Source organism: Tauraco erythrolophus, chromosome 5 (assembly GCF_009769465.1).
Source record: "Tauraco erythrolophus isolate bTauEry1 chromosome 5, bTauEry1.pri, whole genome shotgun sequence".
In the NCBI taxonomy this organism is placed as follows: Eukaryota; Metazoa; Chordata; class Aves; order Musophagiformes; family Musophagidae; genus Tauraco; species Tauraco erythrolophus.
The window spans coordinates 54,786,347-54,803,691 of record NC_141469.1 but is presented as its reverse complement, the minus strand read 5'-3'; the positions used below and the strand labels follow the sequence as shown (position 1 = coordinate 54,803,691).

At 39.9% G+C, this 17,345-nt stretch overlaps 1 protein-coding gene across 2 annotated transcripts; it reads right to left on the bottom strand.

Annotated features, from left to right (window-relative positions):
• Nucleotides 1-809: 809 nt before the first annotated feature.
• VPS37A (VPS37A subunit of ESCRT-I) lies at nucleotides 810-17,209 on the bottom strand. Of its 2 annotated transcripts, none has more exons than XM_086611616.1 (12): nucleotides 17,067-17,209; nucleotides 12,419-12,493; nucleotides 11,438-11,552; nucleotides 10,438-10,538; nucleotides 9,281-9,497; nucleotides 8,173-8,243; nucleotides 5,875-6,002; nucleotides 5,729-5,787; nucleotides 5,569-5,637; nucleotides 3,529-3,672; nucleotides 2,731-2,811; nucleotides 810-2,501 (listed from the first exon to the last, which is right to left on the bottom strand). In XM_086611616.1, exons 1-11 carry the CDS (start codon nucleotides 17,192-17,194, stop codon nucleotides 2,731-2,733), a joined length of 1,188 nt encoding a protein of 395 aa, XP_086467742.1. In that variant the 5' UTR covers nucleotides 17,195-17,209; the 3' UTR covers nucleotides 810-2,501. The 2 variants fall into 2 exon arrangements, with proteins under 2 accessions (XP_086467742.1, XP_086467743.1); XM_086611617.1 differs by lacking the exon at nucleotides 17,067-17,209 and adding an exon at nucleotides 13,118-13,193.
• Between the last annotated feature and the right edge of the window lie 136 nt (nucleotides 17,210-17,345).

The window sequence follows — 17,345 nt, the reverse complement described above, 5'->3', positions numbered from 1 at the left end:
TACTCAAAAAAAGATCCAAAAAAACCTTGTACACTCAGGATAAAAACAGACAGTTTGCCAGGAAAGTCACACTGATAACTTAAATCTAACTCTTCTCCAGAGCTGCAGAAATCACACTACTCAGAGATCCAAGTCCAGAACTACCTGGAAACCTACTGTCCCAGTTTTAGCTGGCACCGGGTTAGCTCTTCTTTTTAGCAGCTAGAAGAGCTCCGTGTTTTGGTTTTACTCAGAGGCTCACTCTGAGAAGAACGTTGATAGCAAGCTGATGTTTGTGGTTGGACGTGAAACTCCAAGGACTTTTCAGTGTGCCGGAGTGCAGAAGCACGGCGGGATAAGGGGGGAGCATAGTTGGGACAAGGGGGACACGATTCCCTTTGTGATTTGTTGTGGAATTTAAGACTGAGGGCCAAACTGGCCAATTAGTATTCCATATCACGCAGTGTCATGCCCAGTATAAAAGTGAGGGGCAGCCGGACAGAAGGGCTTTTGCGCTTTGGCTCTTTCGCCGCTTTTGCTCTTTTGCGCTTGCTGTGTTTTTGCTCTGTTTTTCTTTCTTTTTTTCCACCACAAATCAACATTCTTCTCAGAGTGAGCCTCTGAGTAAAACCAAAACACGGAGCTCTTCTAGCTGCTAAAAAGAAGAGCTAACCCGGTCCCAGCTAAAACTGGGACACCTACACAATCTCCTTTTAATTAGGGCTTTAGTTAACACATTAGCTGGAGTGCTATGTCAATACACAGGCAGTATTATGAGCAGTCAGCAGAAAATGTTTTTTTGGAATAATAAGATACTCTAAAATTATTGCTTAATCATGGCACTTACAACCTGTTTATTTTTTCAGGCACCAAAGCATCATCTTTGATTTGGACCATAGTTCTATTTTCTTGGGACATCTAATCTCAGAATTTGGACCAGCTTTACAAAGAAAAATCCCATCAAATATCAGTGAATACTCACTCTGAAAGGCAGTACTTGAGACAGACAACCACAGTACTGTCAAGTATGACAGGCCTAAGACTAAAGCTCCATATGAAGATTAACTAGCCTGTGGAACAGACTTCGTGATTTTAATAGCTTCAAATTTACTCACTTTTTTCCAACTCACTCGGACTGACGTGCTTTAGTTTGAGACTTGAATCTGTGATGTTCTGTGACCCTATCTGGGCAGTGTCTTGGCTAAGAGGTTTATCTCCACACTGCTTCCTGACAAGAAAGAAGCAGGATTCCTGAGACATGACTTAATCAAGTGCTTTATCTTATTTATCTCTCAGAAGCGTACAATTCCTTCTATTCTTCTGGAACTTGACTGTCTCCATGAAAACCCACTGACAAGGTTAAGAAAAAGAATTGTATCTTTTTGCAAGAGCAAGAGAGAACATACATGCATGTATTTAGGGGTTGTATTTTTCTCCTATAGAATACTGCACTTGGTCCTACCCATTCTCACCAAATATATCCCCATCTTAAAAAAAAGTCAGCTCACCAGAAGCAAGATTCAGTGATCAAAGGGCAGAATTAAGTCTCACTTCCAAATTCTATCACTGGCCTTAACACACCACACTATGCAACTCCAGGCAAATTAGTTTTTGTTCCTTAAAATTAGGAAAAAATAACTGCTACTTCACAAAGAACTTCAGAACTAGTTTTTGTGAAGTGCTTTCAAGTTCCTCACATGATGAATATATTCAAATTGCATAAAACAGAAACTGGGAGGTGACCTGATTATTCTTCCTTTAAGTGAAAAAAAAAAAAGAAAATGAAATTGTTAGAAGAAAGCCATGTTTAATTACAGTGGTAGGTACCAAGCCACTCCTGAAATCAAGTGCATCAGCGCTACTGAGCATCATACCAAATCTATGCAGAGATCATTTATTCTATTTTGATTCCAATATAATTTGTTCCAACATATCGTTTGCTTAATCCAAATCTACTTACCCAAAACACAATACAGGCTATACTTAGTTCTGTATTATTATTTAACAGTAAAAAACTTGTTCTTAAACATTTTGGCTTCAAGGAAAGACAGCTTGTGAATCCACTGACAATCTCAAATTATTAACTTCTTCAGTTTCCAAAGTCCTATCACCACTTAACTCAAACTTTTCCACAGATCAAGCCAAATCTATGTTTAAAGTTCAAAATACAAAAGATATGAATTATGTTTTTATAAAAATGTAAAAAGCTAGTCAAAATTACATGTTTAGATATTTAATCTCTGAAGAATGGACTATAGCAGCAAGAACTTAAATACAGTAAGAACTATCAACAATAAATACAAGAAATTAGTGCAAAGATTGCAATAGAAGGATTCTTGAGTACAATGAGAATATAAAGAGACATTCTAATTTGTACAAAAACCATCCCAACTCTGTATACAATCTCTTCTATAAATACAACCATATAAGATGAAATGCTTATTTGCAAATAATAGTTATTAAAAAGTGTGCTTTATTGGGTTTTTCACTCATTCTCTTGGCAGGTGTAGTTTGCAGGAAGCCTGTAAAGACAAATTTCCATAGTTAGATATTTTAACTCCTCCAGAAGTTATGTTTTAAATACAATAACAACAGCTGCAGTACATACTTGATTTCCACAGAAAGCATTATTAGAACACTAAGCATTGTAACAAATCCATTTGCAGTTAGCGATTTGTTAAGTGTGTGACAATGAGGTCAAGAGTAAAAAAAAAAAAAAATTCACCACAAATATTAAAAACAGCAGTTTACCTATAGCGGAGCATGAAATTGGCTGTGCATTGCTATTGTCTGTTGAAGTTTTTCCTCTTTGGCTCGTCTACAATGGCAGAGCTACAAAATGAGACATAGGAAGAGTAAATTCTGAAAGGAATTTTTTATAATGCATGCTACAGTTTCTCTTAACGATTCAGCTACTTTGCAGTCTCTTTGAAAAAGGAAAGCTCTGTGAACCACCTCCCTTCCAAGCTTCAGGCTGAACAACTGCCTACACTGACATCATTATTCTATTCACAACTGCTTACAAAAGAATTCTTTCCTATGTTATGAAACGCATTTATCAGGCATCTTTAAAGAAAGGTACGCTACCCGCTAAGATGCTCTTGTCCCAACATGAGCAAGAAGGTGGTTTTCGAACTTCAGTTACTTTTTTGGTGATAGTCATCAACAGAATAATTAGTTTAAGAAGTTTAATACATTAAACATTAAGGTTGCTTAATATAACATGTCGTTCTATGTCGAGCTACCAAATTTGAAATTGTCCACGTGGCCATCTTCCCTATATTGATACAGGATATAGAAGAAGTGGCACAAAAATATCTGCAACAATGCATGACCAGGGTCTAATGCAGGAGATCCCTCACTCCTGTCTTAAAAATAGGAGCCTTTAGAATGCAGATTATATTCTACATAGACTGAGGTCACTTAGGGATATATTTTTCTTCTGTTGGAGCTTACTAAAGCACTGTTCTGTATCACTGCTCAAAGTCTTAAGCTTATTCACTATGTGTTGTGTATCTCTCAGATTAGAATGATCTGTATACTACATACCGTCCTCTTTTCCATGAAACTACTAACAAAGTCATCTATTTCTGTTTTGCCTTCCAAGAAGTCTTCTGCAATAGTGTCAGATTCCTCTTCAGCTTCATGAGCAGCTACCTTAAGTCTCGCTTGCAGAGCACTTGGACTGCAACTCTAAGAAAATAAAAACTCCTATGTAATATTAAACTGTCCATCAAAACCTGCATTTCCAAAAAGAAAGACAAATGACTATATAAATATGGAATATGTGAATAGAGTATTACTATTACATAAAAGCCTGAGTGACCAGATGAAGCTTCATCTCCAATAAATAGCATGGCCTGCTGAACTAGAAAGGATTCAATGTGAGAAAAGCATTGCTAGTTTAGGTCTGGATTCACAATCATACTCACAAATGTGTAAAGCTTTTCAACTTTTACCCTATGCTGTACAAATCATCCAACTTGGAAATCTGACAGGTTCTCGAGTGCATGATTTCTGAGCAGAACTAGTATTTCATGTATCTTCAATAAATAGGGTCTACTTTTGAAACTCAGTAGTAAACCTGAGAAGTATAAAAAGGTAAAAAAGCACTTACTGCCCAGCTTTTAAATACCCTTGAAATGACTGTGGAGAGGAAGACAAGAAGGAAAAAGCACCTACTCAAGGAGTAGATGGGCTCCTAATCTAAACCAGTATACTCATTTTTCTGTTCTTATAAACCTCAAACCTTATTTCTGTTTATTGCACATAATTTCATTATTTTTCCTCTAATATATTTGGGCAGTTAATCAGAACGTGATTCACGTCTTCAGTAGGAGTCTGTACAGAGCCAGAACTGTAAACTTAAGATATTTATAGATTTTAGATGCCTGGACTACCCTTCATCTACCCCACAAAAAATATTTCACTTATGTACGTAAAACTGTAATAGAATCAGAAACTTCCTGTTAAATTAATCTTGTGCAAAATAATGTTTGCTCTAATAAAAGATGACTAAAATTCACCCACAGTACAAGCAAAAAGACTTGTCTGGAAGGAGACTTTGAAGGAGAAATAACAGGAGATACCAGGGAGTGCATAGTGAACATCAATACATGAAGATACAGCATATGTGGAAAAACAGTGCAAAAATTCAGCTGTAACTCCCCAACTCTCAGCCTCCTAACCATCATTAAATTGAACCAGCGAATCTAACTTAGAAAACACAACAGTAATATAGCAGTGGGGTATTATGTCCTGTTCTTAAGTAGTTTCTTACAGAAATAGAAAGTTTCTCAATGGCAAGTATCTCTGCCCACTTTAAAGCCAACTTTCATCACAAAGAAAGGAGGCATTAGGAGTCAAACTATTTTGATTTTCAAGAGGAAACATTTAATTCCTTTAGATATTTCAATGGACTGCTGTACTCTCAGGTGACAAGTCTTGCAAATAACGAAGATTTAAGTGCAGAAATTGGTTAATGAGAAGTTACATGTTTTAATGCATATCCTGGTAAACATACTAAGAAATTACTCCCCTTCCCCAAATTGCTTTCTGAAGTAATGACTTCACCCTATTTGCACTTTAGAATGCGCAAAGTTTGGCAGCACGTGTAATATGTTGCCCAAAGTAAGCATACAAAAGGAATCGCAGAATTTAAGTTTCTAAAGCAATGGTTTTAATAATTTTCATCTGGTACAGTTTCACAAGCTTAGTATGTTAAATGAGTATCATTAATTAAACAAGTCTTCTATAAAAATAATTCCTATTCTTAAAACTGCTTTGACCCAGGACTGCACTTAAGAACAGCTCTAAATACTCATCACAGTCCTTTCTTCCAGCTTTGCTTCTGTTGTAGCATGAAAAAAACAAACCACAAAACACCCAAAAAAACAGTAGTGCAATCGCAACACTGTTTTGCTTTCAAACTGTTTGGTACTTCAACTCATTTTATGTCATACTTGATGTGAATCTATTTCATACAAAATCAGTTTAACCAGAAGAATATTCTTTATGGATAAAGATAAATAAAACTGAAGTTTTGATTTGTAAGTATTCTTAAAGGATAATATGATACAGAGATTTTACCTCACTAAGTTCATGCTGTCTTTGCATCTTTTTTTCAAAGGCTGCTTTCATCTGTGTGAGTTGCTCATACTGGAAGGAAGAAGAAAAAGAACATTTTCCCCCTGAAAAAACCAGAATATTACAACTAATATTTCTGAAAAAGAATTTATTGTTCACTTACTTTGTCCAACACCATCTGTCTTTTTGCCTCGAGACTAGGCTCCAGCAACAAGTTTTTTTCTGTAAAATAAAGTCACTATTACTATTTTTTTTAAAGGATTCAGTTTGCAGAACACAGCCACACCTGCTCATATTTTGACATCTTACTTGCCAGCTCTTCAATGCTTTTCACTAACTCATCTCTATCAGCAATGACTTGCTTCAGTTGTGGTAGAGTCACAAACTGTTCCAGTAACACTTCCTCTTGCTCGTTCATACTGGTCAGCTGCGATATACTATATTCAAACAGAAAGAAAGCAGATTTAAAGCTAACAACAAACATTACACGTAGAGTTACTCATTTCTGCTGAAAGTCCGAAGTCTGAGGCATTTACTGGGACTTTAGAGATACACGACACTTGATCACAACTTATTTTTCCCCTTTCTCCTGGATTGTAGGCTCCACTATCTGCAGCAGTGAGCTTAAAAAGCAGTGTGTGAAAACGCATCTCTCATTTCAAGCTTTGCTTCCTGTAGTGTTTTTTAATACTGCTCTCGTGGGTTGACCTTGGTCAGCTACCAGATGCCCATCCAGCTGCTCTCTCAATCCCCCTCCTCAACAGAATATAAAGGAACAGCATGTGGGTCGAGATAAAGACTGGGAGATAACATACCAGTTACGATCACTGGCAAAACACACTCAACTTAGAACACTTTACCCCCTTTTTCCCCAGGCTCAACTTCACTCCTTCATTCCCAGCTCCTCTACTTCCCCCTGCCCCAAGCAACAAGCAGAGGAGGGAGAACTGCAGGTGTTGCAGTCACAACAGTTTGTCTCGGCTGCTCCTTCCTCCTCACGCTTTTCCCCTGCTCCACAGGCTGCAGTTCCTGGCAGGAGAGCCTGGTCTAGTGTGGGCTCTCCATGGCTGCAGTTTCCTTTAGGGCATATCAGCCTGTGCCAGCGTGAGGTCCTCCATGGTCTGCAGTGTGGATATCTGCTCCAGCATAGTCCTCTCCACGGACCACAGGGAAATCCCTGTTCTACCGTGGTCTTTTCCAAAACTTCCACAGGCTGCAGATGAGTATCTGCACTGGCACTTAGAGCACCTCCTCCCGCTTCGACTCTGACATTTGTGTTCGCAAGATTCTCATGCTTTTCCACCCCTCTCCTCAATCCTCACTGCCTCCGTGGCATTTGCTCTTTTTAAAATGTGTTTTCATAGAGGCACCATGAGCTTCACTGATCAATCCAGCTGTCCTGCAGTGGGTCTGCTGCCAAGCTGGCCGTGCCTGGCACAGAGGCAGCCCCTGGCCCCTTCTCACAAAGGCTTTCCGTGCAGCCCCCCAGCTACCAAAACCTTGCCACCTGCACACAACAGAGGTACTCAGAACAGCTGTAATACCGTTCGTGATTTAACTCAACTATGACCAGAAGAATCACAGCATTTTAATCCGGTCTTCTCCTGGAAGGACCAAACTTGACTAGGGTGTTTTGTTCAAACAAATTACACTTCCCCTCAAAATCTCTAACTTTGTGCTACATAATAAGGATGCTGCTAGAATTTACAGCTGATTTAGCTAAATTAAACAGGCTCTTAGGAAAGTGTCAAGGGAAACAAAAAAAACCCCTAGAAGTCCTTCTTGCCAAAGGTCTTTTCCTTTTTGAAAGGACAGTTTTCAATCACTAAACTATGACACCACCATAAAGATGTGAGATTAGAAAGAAACCAATCTCCTAAACCCTTTCAGAATTAATAGCTAATTCGTAATCTATTTAATCTCAGATGACGGATCTAGGAGGCTCAAATCATCAGATTTGAGCAAATTGCTCAGAACAATGCCTAATAATTTTTTTTTTAATTGTGACAGGATATGCTTTTGATGAAAATATTTGTGTAGTATGTGTATGAAGTATTTAGATGTGGAAGTGATTTGCACTGGTTTGCACTGGGACAGCTGGCACATTTACCACCTGGATTTATCTAACCCAACTCCACTGTATAAGATGAGCTGCTCACAAAATAGTCCATTGTTTACCCTGTGCTACAGTCCTTTCCAAATTCAAGAGAATGTAATTTGTGAACCAGTCTCAAGTTCATTTCCCTGTCCCCCTTCCTCCTTCGAAAGTTATGCTTATTTAATCAGTAGAAATTAAGTCCCGGGCTAGGCCTCAGAAGACAGCAGAACACTGGTAGTTAGGAAAAGTAAAAATAAATGCTCTTGTTCCTGGCGTTGAATCCTGAAGTATTGCTCCTGCTCAGAAAACCCTAAACAAGCAGCACATTTGAACAGAAGGCTGGGTTACCTTCTGACTCTATCATTTTGGTAAGTGGTAGTTCTCCTATTTATAATTTCTACAAAAACCTTTCAGTGATGTATACAGACTTTTGACAAAAATCAGATACAGACCAACAGTAATTGCCTTTTAATGACTATAGAAAGTTTTGCTACCTTCTGAAAATTTACCTTAGTTCTGAGAGTTCTGGAAATGCATCAGGAACATCGGGCATCTTGTAAGTTAATCCATTCTGGCCAACCTAAATGGAAGTTTTGAAATGCTCAGTAGATTTTTGAAGAGTAATTTCTTGATATTTAACCTGATTAATTCAAAACTGGAGATGAATATTTGCCAGCAACAAGAAAAATAGGAAAAGCAGTAAGAAGTAGTACTAGTAGTACTAGTCTCCAAACCGTGGCAACAAAATACCTGGGCATATTTGGGGTGGCATGTCATAAAAGATGAGTCAATTCTGGAGGATAATAATTCTGTCTTGCTATGTCCTCCATTTAACACTTGGATGACTCAGGAAACACAAAGGACAAGTATAACCCAGGGAAGTTAGAACAGAGAAAGAGAGAAACATTTTGATCTCTTTCACGTGGTTTTATAATCCCTCAGGAAAAAAACGTTTTTAGACAAGGAAAAAAAAGTCTGTCTTCATAGAATGTAGAAACTTTAAATTCTACAAAGCCAGAAAAGCATCTTCCAAGATTAAGAAAGCTTTTGTTTCTAAAGACAAGATTTGATGAAAGACTAAACATTTAGATATAAAGTTTTTGGAGGACACTAAAAAAAATCCTTCCAGAGCGCATCAGTGAGAGGGAGTTTTCGAGTACACACATACAAGATCTGTGAAGAGAAGCTATTTTAACCATGAAAACGAGAAATAGCGACTCTACACGTAAAGGCTTGAGACTGCATATCATTCTCACCTGATAGGTTCTGGGCAGGAAATCCCGTATAGAGAAAAGGATCTTATTTTCTACGGCTGGAGAAACAGTCACAGCTGCACTATGGGGGAGTGCAGCTCCAAAAAAATAGCATATTCAAAGATATTTAGCATAACACTAGTTTCACTAAAACTCAGAAAGACAAACTTGTTGCCCTGACTTCAAGTTTGTTCTAACAAACTTTTCAAAGCCCGAATGACAGTTTCACTTTCCTAGCACCAGCAAAACAACGAAGTGCAGTCACTCAGACTGTTCCCTTGAGTTTTGCAACAATGCCGTGTGCCCTTGACGAAATTGATACTCGGCGTCTGATAACTTAAGCAGCAAAAGTCAGTGCACAGACCTGCAGCACTGCTTCTGCTGTCGGAACAGGCAGTGGCAGTTCGGCAAGCAAGCCATAAGAGGGAGCAGCGGGCTTGTCTGGAGCGTAGCTTGAAGAAACTGGTTCAGCAATGGGCACGGCTGCCATTGTTCTATTTGTTTCTTGAGGTGGGTATGGAGGAAGAAATGGAAACCCCTGAGGAGCATAAGGAGGCATTCCAGCTGGTTTGTTGAAAAGGCTAAAAACAAACAAAAAACCATAACCATGAGCAACCAACTACTTACAGCACATTTCTTATCATCTGAATTATGATTACTAGACCACATACAAGATGTAAGATTGAATTTTTAAAAGACAATAAACTTGGCATTTTCTGTTCTCGGTTACTTCCAAGGTAGTCAGTTTATTTTATGTCTGATACTGCAACATAATACACAACTCCATTAAGCTATATTCTTGTAAAGCAGCCAAATACACACTCACACTCTTAATTATACAAGAACTACTTCTCAAAAATTTATGAGAGTGTAAATTTAAATTGCTGCCATCTAAAAGCCCTGAGAAATGCATCTGTGTCGTACACCAGTTCTTACGGTATAGCATTTAAGAGCGCAGGCAACACACACACAATTACTTCTAAATAACATGAATGTTTTTTTTAAAATTCACAACTGCAGCTGCATCTAAACCCAGTATCATTGTCAGTCACAAGAACCATAGTTGTACTGATAGAGCTGTAATCTTTCAGACCACTTTTGCATACTTAATACAATTATTTAAATTGCACTTCTGTTGCACAACTGGGCAACAGAAGCTGCCTCTAAACCTAGGAGATTATGAACAGAATATGAAGAAACACAACTTCTCAGATAATTATCTACAGAAAATTCAAGATTTCATCTAATAATGTAAACATTCATTCTTTTCAAGAAAACAGAAGCACATAAAGTTACATCAGCATGTTGCTACAGTAACTCCCATGAAATCTAGTGTTTCTTCTGAAAACAATCATGCCATCAAGCACGTACATGAAATTGTGCAAGGGCAGGGAATCTACGTCTCCCAGTACATTCACTACATTACTCCTGTTCCTGCCCTCCTAATACTCAGTTTCATTCCTCTTTTAAAAACGTAAGTTCATACACACAGTTCCATTCATCATGTTTATAGATACTTACTATGGAAATGATGTTGAGCTAGGAGCCAGAACTGGAGGATTCTTCCAAAACTCGTCTAGTAAACTTTGAATAATTTTTCCAAGATCTGAATGCATTGTAAACTGGTAAAAACAAAAAGCAAAAACCAATGTGGAACAAAAATTATGTCTGGAATCCAATAGTTCCAAAATTTGCTGAACATGACTGTTTATTATACCCACACAGCAGTGCTGGAAGCTTTTTCAGAGACATATCAGGTAATGTAAACTTTGTATACATAAGCTTCAAATAAAGTGATAAAGCCACACAGAACTGAACAGAAACTAGAAGTCTTTTGTATATTCCGTTATCAACAGAGAAGTAATCAAGTACAACATTTCTGATGAACAAACCCCAAAACCCACCTTAGTTACCAAGTTACATTCGGGAAAACAAAGAAAGGGAAAAAAAATTAAATCAAGATTTGAGACAAAAAGCATTAAGTGCATTCTGAAGAAATCTTAACCTCCACCCTACCCCACCTCAAAAAACTACCACATCCTTGTTGGCAGAGGAAAGGAGAAAGAGGAAAAAACCCAAACAAAACCCAAAAAAACAAACAGCACATAAAAATCCTGACTATTAGAGCTAAAACCTTGACATCGTTCTAATAGGATTAGGGTAGAAAGAACTACATTACGAAACAGTCTTAAAGCATCCTTCTCTCTTATTTGGAACACACTGTAGAGAAACAAGAACTGTGGTTTTGGTACTAACAAGAAAAGTGAAAGAAACTTTCTAAGCCATCGTAACAGTTTTAGATACATGTAATAGTCAGCTCAGTAATGGCAGCAGTAAAAGAATAAATAGTAGTAGACTCAACACTACTGAATTCTGTTTCCAGGCTCAACAAAGTACAATTTGAGAGGGATTAGGATCTGTACTAGTCTTTTTTACCAGAAGTGTTATCAATAATCTAGTGTGACTTGTATTAAAATTGCTATTAACAGCAGATATATGTGAAGCTGCAAATTATACATACATTACTTATTAATGGACTGGTCACATAGACTCCCTGCTTGTCCATTAAATGATGTCTCACAGGTGGGAAAACACTGATGACTGGTTTTTCCTGAGGAAACTGAGGTGGAAGCAAGCTGCAAATAGAAGAATAATCGTTACTACAGCTACATCCCATGATAAAGTTTGCATAAGAAGGCTTCTTATTATGGAGAGAAAAAGTATTATTAATTACATAAACTTACTTTTCTCTGAGAAGAGTTATGGAGAAATACAGAATGAATGAAGAACACAAAAGGATTATTCAGTTACAAAATTAGAAGTCAGACAGATTAGAATACCAGACTTCCACAAACTGAACAGAGCATTTACTGGTCAAAATTGTAGTATAACAATGAAGCACTTATGTCCACAGATAAAGAAAAAGCTGTAGCATAAGGAGAACATTTTCTTATACAAATGTTATTACTACAAAGACAATGCAGTGTAACCTGCAAGAACATGAGGCAAGTTATCAGGCTAAAGTAATAAAAAACTTGTGAACAGAATACCATCAACATCTGCCAGAGCAAAGTACCCCCCAAAGTAAATTCACAGGAAATGTTACAATAAATCACTTAAATTATGATGCAAAAGCTTCACTGGAGTAAGAGTTAGGAGTTACAGCAGATTAGTAAATTACTAATTAAGTTTATTTTCAGTTGTAGAGGATTCAAAGCCATCAGAAACGCTCAAGCATTTTCTCCTGCTTACCTTCAACTAAAACCAGGCAGGTATCTTATGAGCTGAGCACAGCAAAATATAGTTTTGTGTTCAGCTGTGCATCTGCATGTTGTACAGAACTGTATCACTACAGTACACATCACTACAACTACTAATGCAAATCCAGGTTATAGATTCTGAAATTAGTTATGAGATGGGAGCCATCTATGTTCTATTACTACTCTCTTAAAGAAGATTTTGAATTTTCAAGATGTGCATAGAGATATCTTACTCTACTTACATGTTAATATTAATTGTCAAGTTGTTTATAGTGAATGGCAGTCGATATTCCACATCTTTCTGAATTTCTGCAATGCTGTCAAAGAAGAAATTGTTAGCATCCAATTCGCGGTTTATGTAACAGCCTAAAGTCTAAAAAAAAAAAAAGGCATGTCCTCAGACCTTTGTATTTAGTTTAGTTCAGAAAATCTTTCTAAGAATAAAATTGAAAATGCTGGAATAAGTCAATATGCTTCAGAATGCTATACAGAATATTAAGATTAAAACAAAAAATAGTAGGTTCAACTTTTAAATCTCATACATGATGACAAGCAATGGGAATAGAGTAGGAGAAAGTGTATTACTGATCTGACAACAGTCTCAATTTATTTTTCTCCACTTACTGGCTTAAATTAAGACACTACATCCATGATTTTTTTTATATACTGAATTTTACCTGACAAAACATTCACTTTCCCAAGGAATTACACTTGGCTCACCACTAAGTATTGCTCTGTAACACTGCCTTCAGATCAGTATTTAGAACACACGTTACACTAAGCCTTCTTCCTTAATAGATTAGCTTACTATTTAACAGTAATTTTTCCCACATGCACCAAGTTCTATGTACTTGCACAGACATTATCGAGAATTCTCTGGAGAAGAGCTACTTGCAAGAATGTAAAGCTCTGTAGTCCAGTGACACTCAAGACAGACCAACCTGTAAGCACTGGGTGAAGAAACATGTATTTTATAAAATCTGGTAAGACTGAATCCAAGTTTGCTTCTTCTCCTGTGACAGGTAAGTTACTGAGAAAAATCTTCAAATCAGCTGCATTAGAATCACAGAATTCATAGAATCACTAATAGGAGGTTGATTTCAATACTCAAAGCACTCTACAATTTGTATGCATAGCAAGACTGTTTTGAAAGATGGCATCTCAAAGAATGCAGAGGAGGAGGAGGAGTACAAAACTTAGCTCAGAAGCAGAATTTCTGGACAATATGAACGTACCTAAGCTGGGACTGGGAGAGAAAGGAGGGCAAAAAATAAGCTTCATCTTAAAATGCCTCAATCAAAACAAACTTAAAAAGCAGACTGATTCCTCTTTCACATATTTTTCTTGCCTGCACCTGGTTAGTAGTATTCTTCTCCCTCACCTCTCTAAAGCTTCCTTATAAAGAGAGGGAACACAGCTCCAATCGGGAATAATGGCAGCTGAGTGTTCCCAGAAAGCCTTTTCACACCCAGCTTCAGAAATGCCCCTCCACCCACCAGCAGGTACACCCCATACAATTACTTCCTCAAAAACCTCAAAATACATTACCTACAAATGTGTGTTGAATGCAGTGCTAGGAGTGTTTTGTATCCCTCCAAAGCATTATTTGCACAGAGAATTTAAAACTCCAGTTTTCAGAGCTTCAGGAATAAATGGAGTGAGACACAAACCTAGCTATGCACCTTGCTTTCCGCAGCCCAGCCTTATTCCTCTCACAGACAACTCAGCATCTGCTCTTTCTTCGTGAAATCACGCATTGTTTGAAGAAACTACCAGATATCTTCAGAATAGAAGAATTCAAATCAGAGTTTAGGGCTCTAATGTCATACACCACATACCGAAATCGCCACCTCCTCATTCTTAACTGAAGGATTCTCCCTGGAATCTCACACACACAATTCCTGCCCTGTAATCATCTGTCATGAACGTTAATAGCCTGTTACGAAATCCTTTTGAGACAGGCATATAATTATGCTACACTCACGTGCACAATCTATAGGAACTGGGGAGGAAGAGAATAGGGAGACAGAAACAAGAAATTTAGAATCTCATTTAGATGTTCAAACTGTTATAATCTCCTTTAAGCAAAACTTTAAACCAATAAACTTAGTTGTCCCTTCCCCAAGTGGGAGTCGGTACACTAGAAAAAAATGACACATTCTTAACTTTGGCAAGAACAACAGCAAACGCAAGAAAACTGTTTTTTAAACACAAAAACCTGATTTCAAGCTCCTAACCTGTGAGGGATCCTGAAAAGGAAGACTAGCTACTTTAATGAAATTAAGATCAAATATACCTGGGCTTTTATGACCTAAGACAACACAAACCAAACTTACCTAACTTAGGTAACTACACCATGCCAAGTATTTTATTTTGAGCATTTCAGCAAAGAGCAGCTGGGATACACATAAATGAATGGCAAAACATACTTATCAGACAAAACAAACATCAGAATGACATTTATTTAACCATTGCTGAAGAAACAATGTTGTTGCACTGCTTAAGGCCTATTCCTATCCTATAGATCTGTGCTGCTATGGAGTCCCTAAGCAAGCACATCAGTCCCACCCAAAAAAGCCTTTGCACTTTTCAAAACTTGCACAAGTACACATACCTTTTTAAAAGCACAGAATTTGAGACACTGTTACTCAGATTTATTCAGTAATACAAATCTCTTATGAAACCCATACATTTTGCCAGAATTTACTCCTTTGTTTGCCTAATTTTGGTTTGTTTGGGTTTTTTGTTTTGTTTTTTTACACCTATCATCAAGAGAGATCAGGTAGGCTAGTTTATACAGCTGCAAAGTTACATTCGAGCAGCTACCATCTCTACCAGCTACCATCTCTATCAGCTACCTGGTGAGGCCGCATCTGGAATATTGTGTCCAGTTCTGGGCCCCTCAGTTCAAGAAGGACAAGGAACTGCTTCAGAGAGTCCAGCGCAGGGCCACAAAGATGATGAAAGGAGTGGAGCATCTCCCTTGTGAGGAAAGGCTGAGGGAGCTGGGTCTCTTTAGCTTCGAGAAGAGGAGACTGAGGAGGGACCTCATTAATGTTTACAAATATGTAAAGGGTGACTGTCATGAGGATGGAGCCAGGCTCTTCTCAGTGGCATCCAATGATAGGACAAGGGGAAATGGATATAAGGTGGAACATAGGAGGTTTCACTTAAACATGAGGAAGAACTTCTTCCCAGTAAGGGTAACAGAACACTGGAACAGGCTGCCCAGAGAGGTTGTGGAGTCTCCTTCTCTGGAGATGTTTAAAACCCGCCAGGACACGTTCTTGTGTGATCTGATCTAGGTGGTCCTGCTCGGGCAGGGAGATTGGACTAGATGATCCTTTGAGGTCCCTTCCAATCCCTAACATTCTGTGATCTCCCTACCCCTCATCTCCATTCCTGGCTGCAGGGTCCATTCCCTCTCTGCCTATGCTTGAACTGATGCCTGCACAAACAGGTAGAAAGCTGACTTAGAAAAAAAACACTGATCACCTTTTTTGAGGACTTAACTTGGGGTGAGCTCATTTCCCTGGCGGAGACAAAAGGATAGAAATAAAAGGCTAAGTAAGGCTAGTCCAACAAAAACTTCTAGTTAGGTACGCTGCTGCATACCGACAGAGAAAGCTCCTTAGACAAGTGAACCGTCTTTCAAAAATATTTCCAAAATTGGCTCTGCACAGCTGTAAGTCTGAGCAAGCAACAATACTTAGAAATGCTGTCATAGTTATGTTTCCTGTCTGATAATTAAAAATATTAGGATAGTGAGCAATCTGCAATTATTAAACTTGGAAATACAATAAGTATCTCTTCTACTCCCAGCCTTACTCTGACATAACAGAAAACATTCTCCTCCCTTCCTTTTTCTGGACTGTTTTAGAGGCATCTATCGTTCTACTTCAACAGACATCCCAAGAAGCATGATGAATGCTTAACCATTCGCTGAAGATATAACTTGAAATACATGAGGTGTAGATCTCCTTTTAAAAGACAAACACTTAAACCACTAAAACTTAGGCAAAACTGATCAGCATATTGACAAGCTGGAGTCCCTCGGGATAAAGGAAGGTGTTTTGCTGTAAAAAAAATGTGGCTATTGAACAGGAAAAAAACCCACCTGCCTCTGGTGTGCATCTAAATAAAATAATTTACTAAGGAACAGTCAGTCATGAACACGTTAGCACTGGACATGAGAAAAACAGCTCGCAGAGGCAGTGGGGCTGCTGTGCCGGTTAAGAGCACTGCGACGCACCGCTCCCTTACGCTGTATATTTAATTGTTAACTTTTAAAGAACTACGCTCCTACAACCAGCTTCCGGAAAGAGGGCTCTATTCAACACAGGCAATCCCTACCTCTTTGTAAACTCCGAGCCTCACTAAGATTATTTAGCTGATTTTCCGGCCAAGCAGCCGGTGTAATGGCAGACGACGATCGGCGCCCGGTCACCCGGCCAAGCCTCACCGGCCAACCCGCAGCCAGCGGGACGGCCCCCCCGCCCCGACTGCCAATCTGGCTTTCGGTTTCCGAGCGCAACCTCCGACCCGGCCGTGAACCCGCACCCGCTGTCCCCCGGCCGCGCTCCCGCTCCGGGACCCCACGGCACGGCACGCCGCCCCGCTCCCGCGCACCGCCCCGCTCCCGCCCGGCGGGACCCTTCGCCCGCGCCACACCGCGGGGTTGGGCCGACCGGGGCTACAGCGCCGGTTTCCTGTTTATCCGCCCCGCCGGCGGGACCCCGCCGGGCCTCAGCGGGAGGGGACGGGGCGAAATCACGTCCCGGGTGTGCGTGTGGGGACACACGACGCTCTCCCAACGCGCGGTCCCACAGAGGCGCCGAGCGGCGCCGCGCCGCCGCCGCCACCGCCCCCCGCCCGGCCGCGGCCACTCACGAGGCGTGAGCGCCGCGCAGGGACTCGATCTGCCGCTGCTTCTGCTGCTGGAGGCTGGTAAGGGCGGGAAGCGGCGCGGCGGGCGAGGAGGAGCCGCCGCCCTTGGAGAGGGGGAACAGCCAGTTCATCCTCCCCGCGGCGGCCCCGGGCGGGCGCGGGGGCACCGGCGGCACCGCAGCGCGGCCTCGTTCCCTCGCGCATGCGCGGCGACCCGCCTCCCCTCCCTCACCCCCGCCCCGGAGCCGAGCGGCGGCACGCAGGCCGCGTCACCGCCGCGCA

What these genes read in the sequence shown, in the direction of transcription:
- VPS37A (XM_086611616.1), bottom strand. Translation starts at nt 17,194, where the DNA reads ATGAACTGGCTGTTCCCCCTCTCCAAGGGCGGCGGCTCCTCCTCGCCC. An exon ending in CCAGTCCATTAATAAGTAAT is followed by an intron (nt 10,539 to 11,437) that starts GTATGTATAATT and finishes TGTTTTTACCAG; the next exon opens with TTTACAATGCATTCAGATCT. An exon ending in GACAGCATGAACTTAGTGAG is followed by an intron (nt 3,673 to 5,568) that starts GTAAAATCTCTG and finishes TTATTTTCTTAG; the next exon opens with AGTTGCAGTCCAAGTGCTCT.